The 19,140-nt window shown below is 54.2% G+C and overlaps 5 protein-coding genes across 5 annotated transcripts; 3 read left to right on the top strand and 2 right to left on the bottom strand.

Annotated features, from left to right (window-relative positions):
- Window positions 1-113: 113 nt before the first annotated feature.
- Window positions 114-1,584, bottom strand: RPL7 (60S ribosomal protein L7). The gene is made up of 3 exons (XM_018270511.2): window positions 1,318-1,584; window positions 924-1,090; window positions 114-864 (listed from the first exon to the last, which is right to left on the bottom strand). The coding sequence occupies exons 1-3, from the start codon at window positions 1,444-1,446 to the stop codon at window positions 405-407; spliced, it is 756 nt and encodes a 251-aa protein (XP_018134908.1). The 5' UTR covers window positions 1,447-1,584; the 3' UTR covers window positions 114-404.
- Window positions 1,585-1,591: 7 nt separating this feature from the next.
- VE01_00982 (uncharacterized protein) lies at window positions 1,592-2,973 on the top strand (the record flags this gene model as incomplete). The annotated part of the gene is made up of 1 exon (XM_018270510.2): window positions 1,592-2,973. Exon 1 carries the CDS (start codon window positions 1,609-1,611, stop codon window positions 2,971-2,973), a length of 1,365 nt encoding a protein of 454 aa, XP_018134907.2. The 5' UTR covers window positions 1,592-1,608.
- Window positions 2,974-3,280: 307 nt separating this feature from the next.
- On the bottom strand, window positions 3,281-5,235 carry BNA5 (Kynureninase (L-kynurenine hydrolase); the record flags this gene model as incomplete). Its single annotated transcript, XM_018270509.2, has 3 exons — window positions 4,837-5,235; window positions 4,329-4,681; window positions 3,281-4,264 (listed from the first exon to the last, which is right to left on the bottom strand). Exons 1-3 carry the CDS (start codon window positions 4,997-4,999, stop codon window positions 3,281-3,283), a joined length of 1,500 nt encoding a protein of 499 aa, XP_018134906.1. The 5' UTR covers window positions 5,000-5,235.
- A 4,147-nt stretch (window positions 5,236-9,382) lies between these two features.
- Window positions 9,383-13,563, top strand: GDH2 (NAD-dependent glutamate dehydrogenase). The gene is made up of 5 exons (XM_018270508.2): window positions 9,383-9,649; window positions 9,767-9,863; window positions 10,023-10,257; window positions 10,311-13,224; window positions 13,285-13,563. Exons 3-5 carry the CDS (start codon window positions 10,053-10,055, stop codon window positions 13,319-13,321), a joined length of 3,156 nt encoding a protein of 1,051 aa, XP_018134905.1. The 5' UTR covers window positions 9,383-9,649; window positions 9,767-9,863; window positions 10,023-10,052; the 3' UTR covers window positions 13,322-13,563.
- A 1,137-nt stretch (window positions 13,564-14,700) lies between these two features.
- VE01_00979 (uncharacterized protein) lies at window positions 14,701-19,035 on the top strand. Its single transcript, XM_018270507.2, has 2 exons — window positions 14,701-16,942; window positions 17,113-19,035. The coding sequence occupies exons 1-2, from the start codon at window positions 16,046-16,048 to the stop codon at window positions 18,889-18,891; spliced, it is 2,676 nt and encodes an 891-aa protein (XP_018134781.1). The 5' UTR covers window positions 14,701-16,045; the 3' UTR covers window positions 18,892-19,035.
- The last annotated feature ends 105 nt before the right edge of the window (window positions 19,036-19,140 follow it).

Genomic DNA, 19,140 nt, shown 5'->3' with positions numbered 1-19,140 from the left:
GGTAGAGGGGTGGGGGAAGAGAGGGGGATAGTTGGTACTGAGTTGGGAGCTCTAAGGGTGGGAGTTGGGTATGGCCTTGTGTACTCTATGTAGCAGCTGGGACGGGAAGAAGGGGTGAAAAGAGGGGCGGAATTGTATTATTTAAAAACTTGCGAAGAAAGCATGGGTAGAGAAGAGAGAGAGAGAGAGAAAAGGGACGGAAATCGGAAATCACGCTACTACATCGCTGAAAATTTAAAAAATTTGATATCATAAAAAAGTCATTTTTATACTGAAGTTGAATCGAGATCAGTATTGCCGTGGTTACGCCATTCATGCTAAAATATAGCTAAGAAGCAAGCAAGACTCCCATCCCGGTTCCTGACACACACATCACCATGCAGCGAACTATTGTTTTATATTTTCTAGTTCATCTGTCTGATGAGAGCGTTGATCTTGTCCTCGCGGTTACCCAGGTCACCTCCCTCGACGAAGTGGCGGAATTTGCGAGTGCGGAAGCCACCGGTAGGGTTGGAGAGCTTGAATGGCCACAGGAAGTTGGAAGCCTGCTTGAAGTTGGGTCCGACGGTGTAGATCTCGTGGATGAGATCCTCCATGCAGACGATGCCGTACTTGCCGAGGTTGGCCTCGACGATGGCGTTGTCGGTGAGAGCAATGCGCTGCTTGTCGACCTTTCCGTATCCGCGCTTGTAGATGAGCTCGCGGACGGTCTTGAGGTTGGCGTAACCGTAGGCGATCCATGGCTCGACGATCTTGAGCATCTCGAGGGTGGCCTTGGTCAGGCGGATGAAAACACCGTTGTTGATCTGGAGAAGACGGAGGAGTTGGAGGATCTTGCGGGGCTTTGGTGCAATCTTGTTGATACTGTGAAATTTTCGTTAGGACTCGTTCTCGCGCGTGAGATGATGGATGCAATTGCTTACCCCTTGATACGGACAACGAAGACAAGCTTGTCCTCAGCAGGCACGTAGTAAGAGCCATCCTGCTTGGAGAGACGAGCAAGACGGATCTTCTCGCGCTCAGCATCGCGGTACTCCTTAACGTACTTCTCGGCACGCTTGAAGATGACGCCGCGCTTCTCCTTCTGGGCCTATATGATGCTTGAGTTAGCAAACGTGTGATCGAAGACCGAGTATCGAAATAGCACAACGAAAGCAGACGGCATGGTTCGACGATAGATCAGACCCGAAAGATGGTTAATTGGCGACAACATCGACACTGTGTGCCTAGTCGCAAAGATGGTGTTATGCATCATATAATCGCCGACCATGCCTGAAATGCTTCGTATATTTTGTGTGGAAAAATTCAAGAGCGTACCTTCTTCTTCTTCTCAAGCTCGGCGGAGCGCTCCTCGCGGGCCTTCTCCTGCGACTTGCGCTTCTTCAGGAGCGTCTCCGGGACGAGGATCTGCTCCTGGGTCGGCGTGGAGAGATTGTCGGAAGGCATTGTTGCGGTTGTCGAGGTGGAGTTGTGGTGGTGAAGGTTTTCGAGATCAAGCCGAAAACCTGAGCAATGGTCTCAGTGGGCCGGTGACTAAGCAGTAATCTGAGGCCGCAACTTCCTATGTGTACTGTTGGTCTCGCTTACGCCACGGGGTTCCGTAACCCTATGAGAGAAAAGATAGTTTGTTGTGGCGTCTGTGAAAGCGAAAGTGTGGCGCAGGGCGCTAATGCCGATAAGATAAGGACCATGCATGCGAGGCGCAGGCACCCATACCACATCACGTTCTCATACAAACCAAACACAATTCTTAAAAGTGATACTAATGTGAGCGAGCAAAGAAAACTTCCGACCTCAAAAATGGGCATCTACGCCATCGGCTCCAACGGCTCCGGCCAACTAGGAATAGGCCACGAAGAAGACGTCTCCGTCCCCAAAGACGCCCAATTCCACGCCTCTTTCCCCCCCACCTCCGGCGGGCCTATGACCATCCGCGGCGGCGGAAACCACACCCTCCTCCTCACCCCCACCGGCATGCTGCTCAGCTCCGGCGCCATCACCCACGGCGCGCGCGGTCGCTATTTTCTGCCGCCTACTACGACGAGGAGTTTCAGTCCGGTGTTATTGTCGTTCTCCGCCTCCGCTGAGGCAGAGGCACAGGTCCCGCCCGACTCGGATGAGCTGTGGGGACCGGACGCTTTTAAATCTGCGGAGGCGGATATTAAAGCTAACCCGAAAGTCACGCACTGCGCAGCGATGTGGGAATCCTCCGTCGTCGTCGCTGCCGATGCGGCGGGGAAAGCACGGGATGTATATACCTTCGGCATGGGCCAAAAAGGGGAGCTCGGACAAGGACCCCTAATCATCCGCTCCCCACGCCCCGAACTCCTTCCCAATTTTCCGCCACCAGACACCGAAATCGTCGACCTCGCAGCGTGTATGGGCCACGTGATCGCCGTCCTCGACAACGGGGACGTATACGGCTGGGGCAACGGACGGAAGGGACAGCTTGGGGAACTGGCGGAGGTGGTGCATGAGCCGAGGAAGATAGAGGGTATTACTTTCCCTGTTACGCGCGCGGTTTGCGGGAGGGAGTTTACGTATTTACTTGGTGCTAAGGGGGGAGGGGAGAGCGCGTTTCTTGGAAAGGATAAATGGGATGTTAAACCCCCTGCTGATGCGGATATCAAGGGCTGGATTGACGTCGGGGCGGGATGGGGAAATATCGTTCTCCTAAAAGACAACGGAAACGTGCTCTCATGGGGCCGAAACGACCACGGCCAATGCGCACCCCCCGACTTACCACCGGTAGACAAGATAGCAGTAGGCAGCGAGCACACCCTCGCACTTACGCGCGACGGAGACGTTCTGGCCTGGGGATGGGGGGAGCATGGGAATTGTGGGCCGGGGAAGGAGGATGTGAGGGTTAAGGATAATGTGGTTGCGAGTTCGAAGCATTTGCCTGAGGGGAGTAGTATTGTTTCTATTGGGGCTGGGTGCGCGACGAGTTGGGTTTGTGTTCTTGATGGGTGATTTGGGGGGGGGGGGGGGGGTTATAGACGCTGTGGGGATATGAAGGCACGATAGGCGCTGTGAATACCCGAAGTAATGATGGATTTCGTGAACTACCCCTTGCGTCTGGGTGACTGTCATTCAAAAGCTCTTTGTCAATGTCTTGCGCGACACAGGAACGGTTTCGTTGCCCCTGAGTGAGTGCATTGTTAAAGATATATATTTTCACCCTGCTAAAATCTACGCTTCAGTGTCTAAGTATATCAGCCACGCACACAAGCTCTCTCTCACAGCAACGTCTTCTTAATCCCATAACCCCCCCTCCCCATCAATTCGTAACGACCTTCTCAACCCCCCCTCCCCCACCCCCCACCTTCCCCTCCCTCACACTCCCCAACGCCTTCTCAAACTCATCCATAAACCTCCACACATCAACCGCATTATTATAAATCGGCGCCGGCGCAACCCTTATCACATCCGGCATCCTCTCATCCACAATCACCCCTCCCTTGACCAACTCCTCCATAACCCCCTCCAACAGTCCCTCTTCGAGCTGTACACTCAGTTGTGCGCCGCGCTCCTCCGGGTTGGAGGGGGTGATGATCTTGAAACCTCCTGATTTCTTTTGCAGTGCGAGGAGACGATCTTCGAGGTAGGCGGTGAGCCCCAAACTCTTCTTGCGGAGCTCAGCGATGCTGGTTAGGTTGAACACCTCAAGACTCGCGCAGACGGTCGTCAGGTCGTTCGTGCTGGGGTTGGAGACTTGGAAACCGCCCGCGCCGGGGATGGGGGAGAAGTCATTTGTCATCGCAAAACGCGTTTTCTTATCACTTCCCCACCAGCCTGCGAGACGGGGGTGGAATTCCTTCTCCTCCGTCTCCTTCTTTTCGCCGTTGGTTGCGCCGTTTGAAGAGGTGGTGGTGGTGGTGACGCGGCTGTTTCTCTCGTGTACGAACATCCCACCGATTGCTCCAGGGCCGGAGTTAAGGTATTTGTACGTACACCACGCCGCAGCATCGACGTTCCAGTCGTGCAGCTGCAGTGGTACATTCCCGACGGCATGGGCGAGATCCCAGACCACGAAAATGCCCTTCGCCTGCGCGTAAGCAGTGATAGTCTTGATATCCAGCAACTGCCCAGTATAAAACTGGATTCCCGGCAGCAGCAGGACAGCGGTGGTGGAGGCGTGTTCATCGATCGTGGCGAGGATGTGGGAGGTTGGTAGCAAGGATGTGCCGGTGGGGGGATCGATTGTGATCATCGAGGTGGAGGGGTGGAGGTTGTGATGGCGGATTTGGGATTCCACCGCGAACTAAGGGGGCGGGTTAGTATATTCGAGTATGGAAGATAAAATAGGGGTAAGGGGGGGTACTCACGTGGTCACTAGGAAACGCCTTACTCTCAATAATAATCTTATGTCTCCCCTCCTTCTGCGGCCTATAAAACGCCGAAAGAATAAAATGTAAATTCGCCGTCAACGTCTCCATCACCGCGATCTCCGCCGGCGCCGCGCCCACAATCGGCGCCATAGCCTTCGCCGCCGCATCATCGGCGTGCAGCCATGCTGGGAGGGGGGAATCGGTCAGGGCCTTGAAATGGCCTTGTACGCCCTGCGTGGCCCAGGTGGAGAGGTATTGCTGGAGACGCTGGGAGACGCGACGCGGTTGGAGGCCGAGGGAGTTGCCGCAGAGGTAGACGCTTTCGTCGTCATGTGATGGAGGGGTGAGGTCTAGGTGGGTGTGTGAGTAAGCGCGATACTACAGTAAGAGGGGTGAAGTGAGATGAGGAACCGTGTCCGAGTAAGACGAATTTCGTGCAGGCAGGCCAATGGAGGAGCAAGGGGAGCGCAAAGCACATGACATGATGAAAAATCCCTCTACTCACCCTTCCCCGGCAGCGTCTCACGCGCCAGATCCGCCTTGGAGGGGATGAAGAACTCAGCGCGGAGGTGCTTGAGTGGATCCTGGGCCGTCAGGTACTCGGCGTACTCCCTGCTGTCATGGGCTGCTGTGGCTTGGCCGTTGGTGGTAGGCGTGGATTCGGCCATTGTTTAGTATTATGTTGTGTTATACGGGGATGGCGGATGGGTGGTTGCACGGAGTCGGGTGTGAGGTTGCACTGCTGGTGGTGAGGCTGGTGGTTTGGATATCGCGATTGGTATGAGTCGTCTCGCTTATGGGGGGGCGTGAATATAGTTGGGGATAGTAGATAAGTTGATGGATAGAGTGAATGGGTTTTAGAATTGGGAGCTTTTTGGATATCGAAAGTTATGAAGCTGAGATTGCTACGAACTGACAGAGTGGCTCTCAAAACACACTTTATGTTCCTTCCCCAGACATAGAAACCCACCCTCTTTCACCTATCTACCTACCCCTCCTCTCAATCGATAAGACTTGCCCCGCAATTCTGCCCTCACCGCGTCCAAACTCGGCGGCATCGCGCCCAATTCTGGTGCGCGATCACGCTTAGAATCCGGCAATACTACAAGCCCGATCGCTTGCAATCATTCAAGGGGGGATAAAGGACGTGGCTGGGGTATGGTATGCTGCTTTGTTTCGTTGCGACGCGACGCGATATATACCGTGAATATGCGCTGCCGCAGAGCGCGGAAGCGGAATGCCCCTCCGTTAGCAGCAGGTGATGTCAGGCTTCGGATCGGGAGCCGGATTGAGGGGTGGAATGTCTGTGGTATGCATGATTTGGTAAGCGAAGCGAGGCGAAGCAGGTCACGGGGTGTGGTAACCACGGCGTTGAAGGGGAGGAGGAGAGGTTTGGTTGGGGGTTGGGGGGTTTATTGGAGGGTTTTGAGAGTTTGTTGGGGAGAGATCGGGGAGGTGATTGATATATGTGACGGCTCATTCGGAGGCATCCAACGTGTCCCCTATCCCCCTCTCGTCGAAATGGCGAAATGGCGAAATGGTGGGGGAGGGGGGAGAAGAGCCAAGGTAAAACGGCAGAGTACAGAAATACGGTAAAGCCATCCCTCCATCTCCTCCCATCCCGTGATAATACAACTTACGGAGTACAGTACGGCACAGGTACCGGGCCCGTGCAGGCCCCAACGATCGGCCGAAACGGAAAGAATAAAAAAAACAGAGATCCGTTGTTCCCGCTATGGCGTTTCCTGGGGGTAATAGAAACGGGGATTGCTTGGACAGTGCTTGGAGGCTTGGACGTCCCGTGACTCTGTGGAGCAGCGGTTTGACAAATTTGAGCGGGGGAGGGGCTGGAGAGTCGGGGACGTACTGGCGTCGATGGAGGGCCGGGGCGCGCGATTTGTTTTTCCAGAAGAGGGCTAAGGAGGGAAATCGCTCTTGGCTTGGGGGAAAAAGGTACGCGGTAGGGAGGGGTGGATTGGGATATTCTTGGTATTAAGTAGTATGGTACGAGTAGGGTTTGTATATGCGTTTATACTGGAGATATTACATGAGTTAACCGGAAGTACATTCCCTTCTCAGACAATTGCGGTTGCGGTAAATAAAGTAAACGAAAATTTAAAAAATCTAAATAAAAAACCGCGTATCAAATCAAACACCAATGTCAAACAGCAGGTCAGCAGTTCCTCTATTTTACGTTATTCCCACGGTGTCTCCTTCCCTAATCGGGTGTAGGGTCAGGGAAGTTGCGGCAAGGCAAGGCCAAGAGGGAGCACGAGTAATAAGGTGAGCGAGGCGCGGGTCACGCTTCGCTGATTCTGAGATGACTGAGATGACTGAGATGAGACGCTGGGATGAGACTTGAGAGACCCCGGATGAGCCCAGACTGTGGGGTAAAAAGGGGCGGGATTAGTCAGTCTATTTTTTGTTATGGCAAAGACGGTGAGGAATGTTATGTGTATGTTTATGTATGTTTTGTGTGTGTTATGTATAGTATTTGTACAGTTCGGTCTGATATATGTTTCGGATTCGTGCTGGGAGATCGATATTGCTCAGATCAGTCTAGATCAATTCGATACACGAGAGAGGAAGGTCAGTCAGTACCTGAGCACGTCGTATATACCGCGTTACATATATACGTAATACACACTGCACAAGAAACAACATCTTACCTCACCACCATGCATCCCCATCCTATGTCGCCATAATTCCCCATCCCCTCGGCCTCTCGTGCATCGTGAGATCCTGTCTGTACCTCGCATCACGGTGAGTAAACCCAGCACATCACATCACATACCACCACACACCTGCCGCCCTATCCCCACGGAGCAACGTGCCCAGAACAAGCGAACCAGACGGTTGGGGAAGCGGATGGAGGGGGGCATCTGGCTGGACCGACCCACCGATCGGGCAGGTCATGGGCTCAGTGGGCTGGGGTGATACCCGTTACACTCATCTCGTTCTCAATCAACCTCACCTCACTTGACGCCATTCCTTCACCACTCATCGCCGCACGCACGCACGCCTCTCACCTTCACCTCTCACCGTACACGCGTAGTCATCTGTAGTCAGCCACTCAGTATCCCGTACGCTCAGTCATAGCACACACGCCGAGCGCAGCACCAGCCCATCCCATCTCCCCGCGGGCGAATAACACGCAAGTACCGGAGCAACGGTGTACAGTACAGTACTCTTACCGCGCGCCTTACCGCATTTCCCCAAGTCACGCACCTCCCTCCATCCCCATCGCTCTCCATTCCCGCCCCACCCCGCTCCGCCCCAGACCCTCAGCTTGCGGCGAAAAGTCTGCAAAGGCCTCAATTGTATGCCTTCAATAGCCGTATCCCTGTCGATGGTCTTCCATCTTCACCCCTTCCTTACCTAACGGCTGCCACGCGTTGACACAGCGATGGGGTGAGGCGGTGGTTGTTCTTGGTAAGGAGGGCGTGGTTCTTGGTACTTAGTTTCGTGCGTGATATTCGCCAGTGGAGAGATGTCACGTCTACCTCCACACACTCTCCACATAGTTGATGCCACTGTTGATGCGACTTGGCGATGCGTGCGTGGTGGTGGCAACCACAGTCTGGTCTGGCCAACCCCACCATCCACCATGAATCCCGCCAGCCACCCGACCAGGTACGATGTCTGGGCGAGGCCACCACACACACACACAGACACGCGCCCCAGACGCTGGCAACATCCTTGTCGCTTCGTGTACTTTTTTCTTACTCCAACTCTTCTATGCCGGATGGGGGGAGCGATGTGGGCAGTTGGGGAAGTTTCTATTGTTAGAGCGTGGCGGTAGTGGTGGTGGAGGGCGGTAATAGGTGGTAGAGGGGAGGTAGTTGCTGGTAGTCGCGGGTGGTGACAAGTAGTAATGGGGTTGTATGGACGCAGAAGAGGCGCAGAGGGGTGAGGTATGAGTACGGTATACAGTGGTATACACAGCCAGCCAGTCCATCGCGGTCTTTTTTTTGTTTTGTTATGTTATGTTATGTTATGTTTATGTCCCTCACCGGGGCTTGGATTGGGACTCGAAAAAGTCGTCTCATCATCCCTGGCGTATTTTTGTCACAAACTAAGAGTAGAATTCCTCATCTGACCTGATGATCAGATTCTTTTGGGAGTATTTTTGTATTTTCTACTACCCCAAAAATAGGGGAAGGTGATATTGGTAACGATGGGAACGAACAGAATGGATACCTCCCCAGGTGTCGTGGGGTACTTGGCAGACTCAACTTTGGGCGGCTGACTTCACTTGAAATTGGCGTATTGGGGTATGTCTTGCACGTTCGGCGTGTACTTGTCTTAACGCCCTGTAAGTAGCTCCTTCTCTCTTCTTCGGCCTCTCTTCTCTGGGTCTCCTCTTCTCTTCTCTTCTCCTTCGTGTCCGTGTCTCTACGCCGCCGTTTCGTTTCCCCACTTTTTTCTCTTCTGACGTGACTTGTGACTCTCGTAAGTTTCGTAACTTTTTTCGTGACATCGTGACCTTCTTTTGTGGTCATGGTCATGGTCATCGACGACCACACGCTTGGTGTTGCTTGGGTCTGCTTGGGTCTCCATGGTCTGGGCTTGCTTGGGGGCTTGCTCGCCTGGCTTGTCTGGCTCATCTGGCTCATCTGGCTTGACTGTACTTTGCCTAGATGTTACCCTTTCTGGCTTCTTTCCACTCTCGCCGCCTCCGCGTCACCAGTCACTACTACCACGATTACCCTCGACTATCCATTCGTACCCATACTACCCATACAAATCCATACTCTACCCATACTAACTACCCATACTACTACCCTTACTACTCCCCATAATACTACTACTAACTAAAAACTAAACTACACTCAAAACTACCGCCTCTACTTTTACTAACTACCACAAACAAACCACAAATACTTCTATACCTCCAATACCGTACCAAAGTACCCTTGTCCAAAGTACACGGCATCTCCTCCCTATCGTCTTTCTTCAATCTACTATTGCTTCTCCCTCTAATCCCCATTTCGTATATAATAACTTCTCCAGACCCCAGCTTCTTCCCGCTTTTTAGGATACATTCCATCCCATCATACGATTTCACTTTCCCTTTCACTTTCACAGTGAACTTTACCGCCTACATTACACTACTACCCCATCATCACGTGAATCGATAAGCTTCTACTCTCCCCCACTCTCTCCCGCACCATCTCCAAATCGACACTACCACAACTACTGCCAACTTCTCCAATTTACGTGGGGAAAATATTACCAGGACTTTCTACAACTCCTACAACTCTTCACCTACGACTCACCTTTCATCAATCGAGATTTGTTAGAGACATCACTTTGCTGTGAGTATTATCCAATCCTTCAACAACACATATCCGCGCATGGCTTTGTGTGCCTGTTGTCTGTTGTCCCTTGCCTTGCCTTCCGCCTTGCTGACGATAACGATTGTTGCTATTTAGCTCTACCTTTCCGATAAGAAACTCTTCCCCTCCTACATCACCAAACAACAACGGTGGTGTTCAATTGGACAGCGAGGTAATCACCTCTTCAAGCAAGGTATGTTTGAGTTTTCCTATTTTCACTATTTTCACATTCCTTGTGTGTCGCCTCCGAATTTCAAGGCGGGTAGCTCCTACACGCCACCACCGCGAAACAAATAATACCCCGCCATACGCGACCTTATCAGTGCCAACGCTGATGTTTGAAACCTTTCAGATTCCTCGCCATAGATCAGCATAACTCATCATGACTGCTACGTCGACACCTTCCAGCGAGTCTGGGATCGCGAATAAGTTGCTCGAACATGTCATCAGGACACCCGGTCGGATACCTTCTCCGCAGCCAGCTCACTTGAGCCTCAACAGCTCAAATGGACACAGAGTCCTTCGCTCAGCGACCGTTGGATACATTGCACCTCCGTTTGAGGGCAAGGAGGCCCAGATCAATGAAGGTGAATACTTCCCACACTACAAACAAGATACACAAACTAACAGACTGCTTTAGTCAAGAGATTGATCACTGAGGGCTCCTGGATCCCCGCGGACCACATCGATGCCCAAGTCGAGTGGTTCTACAAGGACCTAGGCATCGACGATGTCTACTTCCAGACCGAGACACCCGAGGCCATCAAGAGCCACATCACCTCTCTCTACGCCGCCAAGGTCGCTGCATCCGCTCGCGAAGATAAGCGCCAGGAGATCAGACTTGACATGGAGGCCACCGACCATGCCATCTACATCGACACCAGCGAGCCCGGTATCAGCAACACCGGCGGCCCAAGGTATGAGCAGAGACTCGAGGCCAAGTACCTCGATGGCGGCGACAAGAACAGGAGATTCAGAGTCGAGACTTTCCGCTCGCCCGCCAAGATCCACCCATCGTCCGCCGCGACGATGCGCTGCTACTTCGTCTACCAGTGCCAGTTCGTCGACTCGAATCCAGACCCGCTGGACACCAGGCTCCACGTCATTGGTGACCGCGGCTTCTTGGCCAAGGCCACCAAGAACACCATGCAAATCTACCAGAACATCATTGAGATGGCTGTTGCACGCACAGGTCCCGTTATTGAGGCCTTCGACATTGAGGCTTCCCAAGAGAAGCGCCTGGTTGTTGCCTTCCGCCAGCGCAGAGCCATGGGGCTTTTCTGCGCCCTGAGTGATCTGTACCATTACTACGGTGTCACCAGCTCCAGGAAGTACGTCGAGCAGTTCTCCAACGGCATTACTGTTATCTCGATCTACCTGAAGCCCACTGCCAGCGCCCTCGAGCCCGGCTCCAAGTACCCTCCCATTGACACCTCGATCCGCCACATCGTTCGCGAGATCTCTCTTCTGTACTGTATCCCACAGAACAAGTTTCAGAACATGTTCGCTGTTGGCCGTTTGAGCCTTCAGGAGACCATCTACGGTCACTGCGTGTGGGTGTTCGTGCAGCACTTCCTCAACAGACTGGGATCCGAGTACGCCTCGTTGGTTTCGGCTTTGGACTCCACGAACGGAGCCCACGCTGAGGTTCTATCCAACATCAAGCGCCGTCTCCGTACCGAGACTTTCACCGCTGCTTATATCCTGGAGATTATTGGACAATACCCAGATCTCGTCAGATCTCTCTACTCGAGCTTCGCCGACACTCACTTCCACGCCGGCCTCGCGAATGAGGAGTCCATCCCCACTACCCCAGTCGATGTTCTCGGCGACAAGGCCCTCGAGGACCTCATTTCCAGGACTGTCAACAACGAGCACGAGCAGCTTGTCATGGATGCTTTCCGCACCTTCAACAAGTCCGTCCTGAAGACCAACTTCTTCACCCCCACCAAGGTCGCCCTGAGCTTCCGCATGGACCCATCGTTCTTACCAGCGATTGAGTACCCGCAGCCATTGTATGGCATGTTCCTCGTCATCTCCTCCGAGGCTCGTGGCTTCCATCTCCGCTTCCGCGACATCTCCCGTGGCGGTATCCGTATCGTCAAGTCGAGGAATCGCGAGGCGTTCGCCATCAACGCGAGGAGAATGTTCGACGAGAACTATGGCCTGGCCAACACCCAGCAGAGGAAGAACAAGGATATCCCCGAGGGTGGATCCAAGGGTGTCATCCTTCTTGACCCCCAACAGCAGGACAAGGGTAGCGTGGCTTTCGAGAAGTACATTGACTCGATCATGGATCTTCTCCTGCCACCCGTCAGCCCAGGTATCAAGGACCCCATTGTCGACCTCTACGGCAAGCAGGAGATCCTGTTCATGGGCCCTGATGAGAACACCGCTGAGCTGGTCGACTGGGCCACCGAGCACGCCCGCAAGCGTGGTGCCCCATGGTGGAAGTCTTTCTTCACTGGCAAGAGCCCCAAGCTTGGTGGAATTCCCCACGACCACTACGGTATGACCACCCTCTCGGTCCGCGAGTACGTCACAGGTATCTACCGCAAGTTGAACCTCGACCCCTCCACTGTCCGCAAGATGCAGACCGGTGGCCCTGACGGCGATCTCGGCTCCAACGAGATCCTCCTCAGCAACGAGAAGTACACCTCCATCGTCGACGGTGCCGGTGTCCTCGTAGACCCCAACGGAATCAACCACGCCGAGCTCCTCCGCCTCGCCAAGAAGCGCGTCATGATCTCGGAGTTCGATATCACCAAGCTCTCCAAGGACGGCTATCGCATCCTTCTCGACGAGACCGATGTCACCCTCCCCAGCGGCGAAGTCATCCCCAACGGCATGACTTTCCGCAACACCTTCCACCTCCGCCACACCGGCCTGACCGACATCTTCGTCCCCTGCGGTGGCCGCCCCGAGTCCATCGACCTCGTCAGCTGCAACAAGCTGATCCAAGACGGCAAGTCCCTCATCCCCTACATCGTCGAGGGCGCCAACCTCTTCATCGCCCAGGACGCCAAGCTCCGCCTCGAAGCGGCTGGCTGCATCCTCTACAAGGACGCCTCCGCCAACAAGGGTGGTGTCACCTCCTCCTCCCTCGAGGTCCTCGCTTCCCTCTCCTTCGACGACGAGGGATTCCTCAAGCACATGTGCGTCGGTGCTGACGGCGAGGCGCCCGCTTTCTACAAGGCCTACGTCGCTGAGGTGCAGGAGGTCATCAAGCGCAACGCGCGTCTCGAGTTCGAGGCCATCTGGCGCGAGAACGCCGAGACTGGCGTGGCCCGCTCGGTTCTCAGTGATACTCTCAGTATCGCGATTACCAAGCTTGATGAGGAGTTGCAGAACACGGAGCTCTGGCACAACGAGCCTCTGCGCCGCTCGGTGCTCAAGGATGCCCTGCCCAAGTTGCTGCTGGATAAGATTGGCCTCGATGCGATTATTGAGCGCGTGCCCGATAACTACTTGAGGTCTATCTTTGGCAGCTACTTGGCCTCGAGATTCGTTTATGAGTTTGGTACTTCGACTAGCCAGTTTGCTTTCTTTGATTTGTAAGTTTTACTCCCTCCCATATCTACTCTTCTAGATCATAATACTAACAATTACAATAGCATGTCGAAGCGCTTGGCGAAGTTGGAGGCATACTAAGCACCTCTCCATGGGATACTCCCAATTAATTAACTGTTTTTTGGGCATTCACACACACAACACAAAAAAGGGATTTTGGCGTCTGGCAAAGGGAAAGGAACGGAAAAACGTGACCCATATGAGGGTGGATAGGATGGCCATTAAGGTCGGTTGGTAGACAAAACATGATTGTTACTCCTGGTAGCTTGGTTCCGTGCCGCCCAGGGTATACATCTGTCTTAATATATTACTATTATTATCATAATTGTCTAGCTGTGGTATATCGTGTCTGTGCTCTGTCTATATGTGTTTATATATGATATGATATGTTATATATCGTGAATCCCCGTTCCAAAATTCACGCGTCCCCCCTTCCCCCCCCCAACCACACACACTCGACATCTCCTCCCAACCTCGCGGATTCCCAGACCGTTGGGGGTTCACACAGGTCACTATGCATCAGACCTCAGACCGCGTCTCATCAGTCGTGTATCCTCAATGTCTGTACTGTATAACCTCACCTCTCGACACAACGGTATACAACAGTGTATGCACGCACGCACCCCGCACCGCGCGCCCCAGCACCCGGAATTTCCTTTCTCTCTCTCTCTCGCTACTCGCTACTCGGGTAGTTACACCACAGAGAGCACAAAAATGTGACAGTCCTGTAACTGTGATCTACCTCGCTGCGGTACAGCGCGAGGTGAGACATTACGATAAACGAGCTGTGAGGAGAGGAGGGGAGGACGCGAGACAGCGGCGGCAGGCGGGCAGGGTGGAGAGAGGGAGGGAGTGAAACACGGAAGCAGGGCACACCGCTTGTTCTGCAGAATTATACTCTACTCTACTCTTAGGGAGGTGAGGTGAGGGATGGCTTGGGCTGGCCAGATTGGGGCTTGAGGAGGTTGGGGAACTCGATAGCTTGGGCTGGGGTGCTCACTCACCAGACTATAGTTTTGCCCGAGTAGAGAGTCCACACGTCGCTCTGATATATTGACTCGACTTCTATATGCCGAAGTCGTCGACGCACAGCTCACTAACCCACATAAACAACGCCCAGGTGGACCCAGACGTGGTGGACCTCCACTGGCGGCACCGTGCACAGCGCGCATGTCCTCTACTCCACCATAGCATACAGCACAACACCGCAGCGGATCAGGCGGCTGAGAGGGCGCGAATGGTAGGTTATGTGTCGTGCATGTGTAGGAGGGGAGGTTGGGGATGGATGGGTGGTGGGGGATGCGTGGTGTGGTGGTTGTGCAGCAGCTGTCTGGTCTGTGAGCTGTATGTGGTGGTTGTGCAGATGCCGTCTGTGGTGGTCGTGCAGGATAGGGAGGGAGATGTATGTGGGTGAGCGGGTTCATGTCGTGCGGGACGGACGGGATGGGAGGGAGGGTTTGGGGGAGACGGATGCTGGCGCTGCGAGAGATGCCGGGAACGGATGCGTCAGACATTCCCATCCCCATCTCTACCGCCGTATGGTTGAATAGAGGGTGTGTTTTCCCCGCCCGAGAAAGCTGACACGTCGACTTGGATGCCGACTTGGATGTTGATGGATGGATAGGGATCCTAAGAGGGCTCCTTTAATCTCTCCTCCCTCGCCCATGCGATATATCCCCTGCTCTAGACAGCTGCATCCCCTGCTACCGTCAGTGTATACCCTGCTACCGGCGCAATAGTAGCGGCTGGCGTGTATGTCTTCCCTCCCCTTCCAGGAACAGCCACATTATCCGAGAGCAGGCGATCGGCGCTTTGGGAGCTGGGATCGGCGTGGGTGCCCGGTTATCGCGAGATGCGCTATAGCGTGGCTTCGTTTGCGTGAGCGTTTGTGTTGTTGTTGTGGCAGTGGTTATGCAGATCTGGATTGCCCTCAATGTCTCGTGGTTATGGGCGTGTTTGTCGTCTCGCAGCTGACATCTGTCTCCGATCAGCTCGCCTTGTCCTGTCGTGTCTCGCTCATGTCTCTCTTCCCCTCAAATTATTTGTGAAATCGCGAAAATGCACAATTTCTCAGGGTTCTATTGGACCCTGGACACACCTGGACAATGACAATAGCCGTGGAGCAACAGAGTGTGATTGAGACTGTGGCACCTGCATATTTGTTGCTCTGATCCCTACCTCAACTCCACTACCACTCTGCTAACTTCTGTGCGCCATTCCCTCTGCCACGCTGTGGGCGTCGTCGAGCTATTTTCCATGCTGGTAGCTGGTGCCACTGTTAATCTCTCCAGGCGATAGACGGGCAATAACAAAATAACCACTTTGATCCCTCGTCCGTTTGAGAGTCCTGGTAACGATTGGTACGACGGTATTCCATGCTTTATACTGTTTGTGCATGCGATACTGACACAATTGTAACATAACTGTGCCTTCAACCGACTTGAATCAACCTGTCTCGTACTTGTAGCTCTGTTTGTGGATGGCGCGGGTGCCCTTTAAACTAGTTCAACTTCCCCTCCGCACAGTAGTTGTATTAGTAGTTAGGCCTCGACCCGTCACCAATTGCCGTCATCTTCTCCATTGTTACTGTCGCTGTCATCTGTCATTGTCCTTGTCGTCGTCGTTGTTAATGATAATATACTACCAATCTGCTGCTTCTCGCCAGTGACTGTAGGCCTGACAGCTCACTCTCAGCTCCTGCTGGTATGCGCCCTCCTCCAGCTGATGCATGACTACGCACGTGTTGCCCGCTCGCCTCTCCATGAATAATATCGGCTTCCCTGTATTGCTTCTTCTCGAGAGACCATGGATTGCGACGAACCACACTATCCTGACAAATCGAGCAACCTTCACGCCCACCGACTCGACCATACTCCCAGCAAGCTTCCCGCCTTCAGGTTTGCCGATTTACAACGATCACACACGCTACCCGACTCCTCCCTGACTGCTCCTGCTACTACTCCGCGTTCCCACATCAACCGATCCGTCTCCGACACAGCTGTACAGCGCATCACGACAAAGTCGCAGACCACATCGCCGCGCGAACAGGAACGCGCACTAGCTAATTCTACCGAACCTCGTACCACCAGCTACCCGCCCAACAGCTCCTCCAAGGTCCAGGAACCGAGAAGAGGCCGAAGGCCGCCCGCATCGCGTAGCAGCAATGGTATCGAGACGCACACCGGCCCACCACCTGCTCTGAGTACACAGCACTCGTTCCCACCCGAATCGCCTGTCCGGCCGCCGAACACATCAACGACACAGTGGGCATTGGCCCAGCAGAAACTCACTCTAGGAAACCTGCAGTCTACCCTGCCGGCTGCGGGCCCAGAACCCACAAAGGATAGTAGAACGCCACAAAGGAAGAAGACTGTGAGCTTGCCGACGACAGAAACTCGGCCGCGGATACCGCCTATTCGATCGTTCAGATCGTCTGCGACTCGCACATCGCTAGGGATGGATAGCAGGCCTTACTACCAGTATGACGGAGCGGATGACCGCGAGGACCGCGACCAGACTTTAAGGGCTTTGGAGGGTTACGAGGATAATAGCAGGAGAGATACGTTTTCGAGGGAGCAAGAGTATCGTGATCAGACTCGCAACAATGGCGGGACGGAGGATCTGTTTCTCGACCTTGCGCTGGACGACTTATCGCACGGCTACCCGCAAGACCAGCCCACCACCACAACTAATAGGCGCACTGTAAGTTGGCCCGATGCTTCCATTCACCCCTGTCCTGATATCGCGCGGCGTTTCACACGTTGCTGGCACGTTCCCGTTTCAAGTCCCCTGTCTAGCTATCTCCTTGAATATCCGCACGAGCCTCAAAACCCTCACTTTCTTCAACGACTTCCCCACTAATAAACATGTAGTCCCGTATCGCGCTCCCCAATAATCGCTCGTCGCTACCACCACTCACAAATTCATATCCGAATCCGATGCCTCGTCGCGGCTCCGATTTGCAGAGCGTGTCGACTTCTTACTCCTCAAGAGGAAACGAGGGAACACCGCCGAGTCAACGAACAGATCGCCAAGGTTATAATGCTTACTCACACGGCCGCGCTGCTTCGAGTCCAGCGAGTCCGTTAGACCTTAATAAGTCACGATACCCGCCGTCGGCGACCAGAACAACGCCGGTGACCCCCAGGGTTTTCAATACTCGAGAGCCCACATATGACGCGCAGTCTTCTGCTTCTGGAAGGAGGCCGTCTATACCTGAGTCCACCGGAGGCTCGCAGGTACGAGGGCACACATATCGCCAATCGAACTTGTCATCCTTCTCTACCCCACGAATCTATAATTCTTCCCCGCTTGTAGGAAGAATGGCTGAGCCGGAAATCACCCCAGAGCCAGCCACGGTTACAGGGAGCACTGACGATGGAACGGCATCTACTACAGCACCGTCGACTGTCTGGGACGAACTGGACGACTTGAAGTCGAGGATACGAAAACTGGAATTGACCGGTAAGCCACCGGCGACTTCAGGCGCCGCTGTCTCGCGCGCCACTGGGGAGAGACCCCCGACTGCCACGACCACGGCTACTACGATATCGACGTCACCGAAGAGAGGGCGGGGAGCGAGCACGTCTATTGTGGATAATAGTGGCGATGCTGCTCACGCCGGCGAGGCCCATCCTTTATTACATGCAGCTCTTGCGAAGTCGAAAACAGTTTTGACCCCGGACTTATACAAGGCACTGGAGAATGCAGCATCAGATGCCCTTGGTGTTGCCTCGATGGTCGGTAGTGTCGGCCAACCGATTTCCAGCGGCCACTCCGTGATTGGGCCTAATGGGGGAAGTATAGCGGATCGACAGCTTCGAAGGAAGGCAGAGAGCATGTGCAGAAGCTTGACAGAGCTCTGCATTGCGTTGTCTGATACCACATCCCAGCTTGGAGCAGCTACTCCAGTCAGGCCAATGAGCCGAGGCAAGGAGCTCCAGGCCCAAGTTGAGGAGATGGAACCCTCTCCCCGCCAGATCATTGCATCAAACGATGCATTGGCTAGAGCAAAGCAAAGCCCGAGTCGCGCGCTCAGCAGAATGGAGGCAAGACGAAGCAGTTTACTCGCCACCAGCGCCCTCCCAAGCCCGCGCTTTACTATCCCAGACAACGCCATCCCGAGCCCACGCTTCACCCCTGCCGAGACCACAACACCTACCCAATCCTCCTCCCTAGCCGGTCGCCGCACCTCGATCATGCTCCGCCGCCAGCGCGCCGGGACCGAAGAGCGCGAGACCGACGACGGCGGCGGCGACGTCAAGCCCAGGGCGCCGTCACGGGCAACGACGGAGATTGGGTTTGCGAGGAACTCGCCTAGGGAGTATACGAGTCAGCAGCCGCTGCCGGAACGGGCACCGTCGACGATCTCGAACTTGCCGGCGAGGAGACAGTATTTCAGTAATCTGTCGCCGTCGAGTACGATTCCGACCTTGTCTTCAGCTAGGAGGTATCTCGATCGCTCGACGCCGGAGAGGGATACGAGTAGTGTTGCTGGGAGGCTTGCGGAGGAGAGGGGGCAGAGGCTGCCGGTGAGCGTTACGCAGAGTATGGATGCGGGGATTAATAGGACGAGGAGCATGGTTAACCCAAGCGGAAGGGTGAGGGCGAGGAGTAGTGTTGCTGGCGGCGCGGTGGCGCAGACACCTTGATTTTTTACTTTGTTTTAGTTGCGGATGAGCGATGGAGGGGGTGATGTATAAACCATTGTTGCTACATAGCATACTCAAGGGACGGGGCGGGTGTACGATAGGAGTGATGGAGTTTTCTGGGAGGGGCGGGACGGACAGGGTCGACGGGTGGGGTTTGCTTTTACTTTTGAGCGGGGAAACTCAACGCCGTATCATGCTCGGTCATCATCATGAGCACTTTGGCTTCGAGATGAGCTGTTTTCCAAGATA

The sequence above is a fragment of the Pseudogymnoascus verrucosus genome (assembly GCF_001662655.1).
Source record: "Pseudogymnoascus verrucosus strain UAMH 10579 unplaced genomic scaffold scaffold_2, whole genome shotgun sequence".
Taxonomy (NCBI): domain Eukaryota; kingdom Fungi; phylum Ascomycota; class Leotiomycetes; order Thelebolales; family Thelebolaceae; genus Pseudogymnoascus; species Pseudogymnoascus verrucosus.
The sequence above is the reverse complement of the archived record's forward strand: the minus strand, read 5'-3'. Positions and strand labels throughout refer to the sequence as shown.

Coding starts and splice junctions, on each gene's coding strand:
- RPL7 (XM_018270511.2), bottom strand. CDS start 1,446: ATGCCTTCCGACAATCTCTCCACGCCGACCCAGGAGCAGATCCTCGTC. Junction 1,091..1,317: donor AGCTTGAGAAGAAGAAGAAG/GTACGCTCTTGA, acceptor AGCATCATATAG/GCCCAGAAGGAGAAGCGCGG. Junction 865..923: donor TTCGTTGTCCGTATCAAGGG/GTAAGCAATTGC, acceptor AAAATTTCACAG/TATCAACAAGATTGCACCAA.
- VE01_00979 (XM_018270507.2), top strand. CDS start 16,046: ATGGATTGCGACGAACCACACTATCCTGACAAATCGAGCAACCTTCAC. Junction 16,943..17,112: donor CCACAACTAATAGGCGCACT/GTAAGTTGGCCC, acceptor ATAAACATGTAG/TCCCGTATCGCGCTCCCCAA.
- GDH2 (XM_018270508.2), top strand. CDS start 10,053: ATGACTGCTACGTCGACACCTTCCAGCGAGTCTGGGATCGCGAATAAG. Junction 10,258..10,310: donor GGAGGCCCAGATCAATGAAG/GTGAATACTTCC, acceptor AGACTGCTTTAG/TCAAGAGATTGATCACTGAG. Junction 13,225..13,284: donor CAGTTTGCTTTCTTTGATTT/GTAAGTTTTACT, acceptor CAATTACAATAG/CATGTCGAAGCGCTTGGCGA.